This window comes from Sardina pilchardus, chromosome 1 (assembly GCF_963854185.1).
Source record: "Sardina pilchardus chromosome 1, fSarPil1.1, whole genome shotgun sequence".
NCBI classification, from domain to species: Eukaryota; Metazoa; Chordata; class Actinopteri; order Clupeiformes; family Clupeidae; genus Sardina; species Sardina pilchardus.
This window is the reverse complement of record NC_084994.1, coordinates 39334334-39340179: the sequence shown is the minus strand read 5'-3', so window position 1 is coordinate 39340179 and position 5846 is coordinate 39334334. Positions and strand designations below refer to the sequence as shown.

The following is a 5846-nucleotide window of genomic DNA, read 5'->3' as shown; positions in this document are numbered from 1 at the left end:
TCTTCAACTGCCCACACTCCTGTGCTTCTAGAGACAAATATCTCATGCAAATTATGCACCGCACAGCATTCAGCTTATTAGGACATTATAAATATAAACAAAAGAGAGACTGGCATACCTTTCACGTGTATTTACAATGTGCATGTAATAGTAAGAAGGGAACTAAACAACTCACATAAGCAAAAGCTATTTGTTTAGATGCTATTAAACAAAGAAAACCTGTTTATCACACTGATATACTTCAAACATCAAAGAAGTTTGGAACACTCTGGACAAGTTTTAACAAAAAAAAAAAAACGTTCTTGCGCCACTTCCGCAACCTTTCACCAGTGGCTAGCACCTCCCTGAAAAACAGTTGGGTTGCGTTACAAACACTTGTCACAACAAACAAATGTACACCCTTTTCTTAGTAAGCCTACATTGAGATATCCTTTAACTGATCAGAGTATCTAAACACAGAGGAGGATGCATTCTGGGGCCCCAAAATCAGGGGCCCCAGAATGATTACCTGTCATAGGGCCAACATTTTCTAGCAATGCCCTGAGTAGCAATACGGTATCACACAGATGACAGCACAGTAGAGTGTGTTGAGTTCAGTTCTCTCATGTGGGTTCTCTCTTCAGGTCCTGTGCTGCTGTGATGTAGCCATTGTGCCTTCACAGTCCTGACCACATCCACACGTAGACATCGCTAATGGCATCACAAGTGAAACACTGCACCGGCTAACTGGCATTATCCCTAGACCATAAGTCTACCATGTCTACTGTGCTAAAGGAAAACAGTGTCTGTGTAAATGACCAAATGATGCCATGATGATGCCATGGCTATAAACATTAACAGAGAAAGTTAAAAGTGTGGAGGGTGGGAAGAAGGGGCATTAATGTCCAGTGACAAAGTCAGGTTGTCACACCAACAAGTTGTTGTTATTGTGTTGCTATTTCATCCTGAGATCCTTGAGCTCAGTCTCCGATGCCTGTAGAGGGCGTCTGTCTTCTCTGCAGAGTCTCACAAGCTGAAGCTTGAGCTGGGCTCTGAAGACGCCTTGGCTTCCAGTGACAAGGTCAGTCGTAACTCCAGCAAGTTAGAAATGAAGAGTCAGGGTTGGTGAGGTCATTTCTTACTGAGATCATTGAGCTCCATTTCTGTTGATTGCGTCTCTCTTCTCTGCAGATTCTCATACACTGAGTCCTGAGCTGTTCCCTGGAGAGGCATGTATGTGTCACTCACACCCCTCACATTCTGCACGCACGCACGCACGCACACACGCACACACGCACACACGCACACACACACACACACACACACACACACACACACACACACACACACACACACACAATAGTTTTGTATCTACTCCAGTGATATTACTATACTGAGCAGAAAAACAGACTGATTGAAATGGATGAATAAGAGATCATTCATATGGTCTCTTACCTGCAGTGTGTCATACTCAGAGGATATGGTCCTGGGGTTCAGAGCTGTGTACGTGTTATCATGGATATCAGAATGGACTTCCTGTTGTAACGGATTAAGAGAAGGGGATTTGGCTTGATCATTGAAATGAACACAACATGTTAATGAATCGTTGAATTCCTCATGAGTTTACTTCAAACATTCCTCAAAAAATAGTTTTTTTTTTTCAAGACTGTAGATGATCAATACCTGTGTTGTGCTGGTGCCTTCCCTTGCCATTGTATACCTCCTAAATATAAAACAACCGTCTATAATTTTAATTTTGCAATCAACATGCATATTTTATACCCACACTAAGTACCTTTCATATAAAGATAGAAACAGAAAATGTTTATACAGAATAAATAAAAAATGCATATTAATAGTTTATATCCTGATATTTTGTTCTTCCACCACTACAAACCTGTATGCCCAGATGTAAACCAATTATAGCTTTTCACCTGACAAACACCAGCATGAGAGCAAGCATCACGGCTATGATGATTCCTGACGTCACAGCTATGGATATGACAAGTCCCTCTGGCACATAAACAGTGTTTTTGATTATCATAATCATAATAGCATTTATCATACTTAACAAAAAACTGACATGATAATAGTCAATAAAGCAACAATGACTTATTTCCATTGTCGGTAAGACTTTACGGTAACGGTACATGAATTATCATGAATTCACGCATTAATTAATTCATGATTTATGCATTACTTCATTCCTTTATATGTTATAAATCATTAGGAATGGACATGAGTGCATAGCCTCTGATTCATGACCTCATGCATGAACAATTTGAGTAGTGATGACCACAATTTGGCAGAAAAGGAAGCACAGTATAATTTCCCGTGTATTAGCTGCATTGTGTAGCCGCAGGGCTGTGTTGCCAGTTAAAAGAAACACAACCATATTAGTACCATATTGACTGTCTCCATCAACCTCATCGCAGAATAAATTTTGCAAAATCAATGTATAAACCGCAGCCAATAGTTGGGAAATGACGGTAATCATGATCATGGTTAATACATCATAATTCAAAATGATGTGCCCACCGTACCTAATGCTTTAGTTGACGTGTTGGTCATGTATGAGGTCACAAATGACACCTTATTAACTAAATTCAATGTCAATTCCGGATAATTCATGAGATATTAAAGAATGCGGTAATACATACATCATTAATTCATTAATGCATGAACTCAGGCTAATTTCCCATACTGTAAAGTGATACCCAATTGTCCACTGAGATGAGTCCACAATGCACTGACCTTTGGGAGGAACTGCAGCATCACCAGAGTTCTGAGAGCCAAGTTCATTGTGTGCCTCACAGTAGTAAAGTCCACTGGTATCAGAGGTCACATTGAAGCTGATGCTCTCCCCTGTGCCCCTAACAAGAGATTCAGCTCCACTCTTCATGTACCAGGTGTAGGTGTGCACTGGTGGGTTGGCATCACTGCTGCAGGTCAGAGTCACTGAAGTTCCCTCCTCTATTCCATCAGAGGGACTGATGGAAACTGAGACATGTGTTGGCTTGTCTGTTAAAACATGTGTGCAGGCAGGTTATAGGTTATAGACAGGCTAATAAATACATTTAACTTATCTATTAAAGCTGTGCAGCCAGGTTACACTTTTTGTTTGTTTCTGAAAGGTCTAAAAGTCTATTTGGTGCCTTTTTGTGCCACAACAATTTACAGTATCATCATGCACAACATCATTCATATCGTAGACATTTACTGGTAATTTCCCTCAGACCATTAACATCACATAGAAGTTATAGACTTGCAGATATGTGCACTTACGTCTCACGTTGAGAGAAGCGATATTTGAGGAGAGAGTTTCATGTCCTCTAACAGCACAGGAGTAACTGCCTGCATCCTCACTGCTGACTGGGTTTAGATGCAGCTTGTTGTCTCTGGTTGTGTGTTTATTGGTCACAGGCTGCCCATTCTTGTACCAGATGAAGGTGGGGTCGTTACTCAGAGTACAGGTAGTATTACAGATGAGGGTGACTCTCTCTCCCTCTGTCACTGCTTCAGGAGGGGTCAACACCTGCACAGCTGGAGGATACAATATGAAAAGAGACAAGAAAACACAGAGATGTATGTAGACAAAAAGAAGGTAAACGGTTTACCTGTTACAGATATATTGACTCCAGGTAATCCAGAGTAAGTTTCTCCCTCTTTGGTTGTTAACCTGAGGGCATATTCTCCTGAGTGACCGGCTCTGATGTCCTTCAGTCTCAGAGTACAACTGCTCTTTTTGTTTCCATGATATTCCACGTGATTTTTGTACTCGTCAGCCAAATTGAGATATTCTGGGTGATTGTTATTTTTTTGTGTATTAAACCAAAATGTTGTGTTGATAGTGTCATAGTTCGGATGTACGTAAGTGCAGGGAATATCCACTGATGAGCCCAATAATACACAGATACTCTCAAAGGAGTAGGTCACACCCCAGCACTTTTTATGGGGAACACCTATAATTGGACATCCAAAAAGAGCACCAAAAGCGATATCAATCAGAGTGATGTGCTGTGCACATGTTGTATGTGTTAAGGCTTCAACCTAGTTATCTGACATTAAAAATAAAGGTGTCTGATGAAATATACCACTGACCAATGGAAGCGATATGGAAAAAATATAGTATTTACAAGGAAAATCTAAGGCAGCTATATAGATGTTCTTCTGCTCTGACTTACACTTTGCAGGGGGGCGTAGACGTTCATAACCTTTCACAGCACAGGAGTAACTGGCCTGGGTATATCCTGGGACTAGTATGGAGGCTGTGGATTTGTCTTGTAGAGTCTGTCCATTCTTGTACCAGACATACTTAATATGAGAGCCCAAGCTGCAGGAGGTGCTGCAGGTCACATTGGTCTGATTCTCATCCCCTGCATCAACTTCCTTCATTTCCACATCTGATTTTAGTGAGACAAAAGTAGAGCTAGTATGATGACTCACCAACAAAGAAAATAGTTTGCTACACCTTGACCCACTGATAAAAAAAAAAAAAATGATATATGATTATGAATTTCCATGCTGAGCAGTACCGGTAACAGTCACTGTAATCCCTGATGTGCTTCTGTCATAGTGCATCTCAAAGTGGTAAACACCAGTGTGCTCATCTGTTAGTTTGTCTATGTGCAGGCTGCAGTCATGAGATCTGCTGTGTTCCCTGACTCTCTGCCGCCTGTTTTTGTGCCACACTCCTCCACAAAATAGTGGATGACATTTGCAGGGCAGGACCACTGATGCCCCCTTAAGACCACAGACTGTAGTAGTGGAGTACGTCACAATGGGTCCACACTGCACAGCTGAAAGAGTTGATGACAATTTAAAATTCATTTCTAGTGACTCAAGTTACCATTTTGGAAGTAAAATTTCTCTAAATATGAAGAATATAAATCACCCAGGAATCAAAATAGAAGTTTTTTTCCACTCTACCTGGCAGTTGTAGGTAAAATAATACCACCAAAATGCATATTCCTTTAAAACACATGCTGTGGTTTTCCTGCATGAATGAATAATTTCATCAGGTGATGTTGAAATGCAACACTTGTGGCATATAACCTAAATGATTGTACAGTCTTAGTGAATAAAGTACACTTTATTAAGACCATAAACATCACCTAAGAGCAGACACACTAAAGTACACTTATTAAGACCAGACACATCAGAGCAGACACACTTAATGAAGTACACTTATTAAGACCAGAAACATCAGAGCAGACACACTTAATGAAGTACACTTATTAAGACCAGAAACATCAGAGCAGACACACTTAATGAAGTACACTTATTAAGACCAGAAACATCACCTAAGAATGGATATGTTCAGAGTAGAACACACACTGGGATGACTGGGTCATTTCAACACGGCTAAAAAAAGTGCAATGCCACTACATTGTACACACTAGAAAGGCCAAAATGGTGATTATGTTTGGAGAAGAAAACAGGAATCAGAAACTGTACAGCAAAGCATAAACAAACAAAAACATCAAGAGTTAGAGTGTAAAGTGTAAACTCGTAAAAACAACCCTACCTACTTTCTCATGAAGAGATGTTTGGCAATGTTTGAAAAAATGGCATCTTTGACGAGTGACTGGGCGTGTGAATGTGGAAATGACAAGTTGACGAAACACTTCTCTTTTTGCACTGTGGGTTTTCCCAAAATGATGCGCGCACGCGCGCACACACACGCACACACACACACACACACACACACACACACACACACACACACACACACACATACACACAGTGATTAGCACATAGGATATTCGTAAAATCATACATGAATGCTTACTACAGTATATTAGGCAATGGGTGAAGCAGTGGTGGACGAAGTGCATTGATTATGTACTTAAGTGAAAGTATAGATA

General features: G+C 40.5%; 1 protein-coding gene across 3 annotated transcripts; it reads right to left on the bottom strand.

Annotated features, from left to right (window-relative positions):
• Positions 1-472: 472 nt before the first annotated feature.
• LOC134090096 (B-cell receptor CD22-like) lies at positions 473-5554 on the bottom strand. Of its 3 annotated transcripts, XM_062544232.1 has the most exons (11): positions 5511-5554; positions 4909-4975; positions 4515-4778; positions 4164-4382; positions 3597-3941; positions 3265-3522; positions 2734-3000; positions 1914-1992; positions 1663-1702; positions 1435-1515; positions 473-1239 (listed from the first exon to the last, which is right to left on the bottom strand). In XM_062544232.1, exons 2-11 carry the CDS (start codon positions 4961-4963, stop codon positions 1111-1113), a joined length of 1737 nt encoding a protein of 578 aa, XP_062400216.1. In that variant the 5' UTR covers positions 4964-4975; positions 5511-5554; the 3' UTR covers positions 473-1110. The 3 variants fall into 3 exon arrangements, with proteins under 3 accessions (XP_062400216.1, XP_062400215.1, XP_062400217.1); XM_062544231.1 differs by lacking the exon at positions 5511-5554 and having other exon boundaries at positions 4909-5066; XM_062544233.1 differs by lacking the exon at positions 5511-5554 and having other exon boundaries at positions 473-1200; positions 4909-5066.
• Between the last annotated feature and the right edge of the window lie 292 nt (positions 5555-5846).

Excerpts from the sequence above, each read along its gene's own strand:
- LOC134090096 (XM_062544231.1), bottom strand. The coding sequence starts at position 4,981 with ATGCAGGAAAACCACAGCATGTGTTTTAAAGGAATATGCATTTTGGTG. Across the intron at positions 4,383-4,514 it reads GATTACAGTGACTGTTACCG|ATGTGGAAATGAAGGAAGTT; the intron begins GTACTGCTCAGC and ends CACTAAAATCAG. Across the intron at positions 3,942-4,163 it reads TCTACGCCCCCCTGCAAAGT|GTGTTCCCCATAAAAAGTGC; the intron begins GTAAGTCAGAGC and ends GTCCAATTATAG.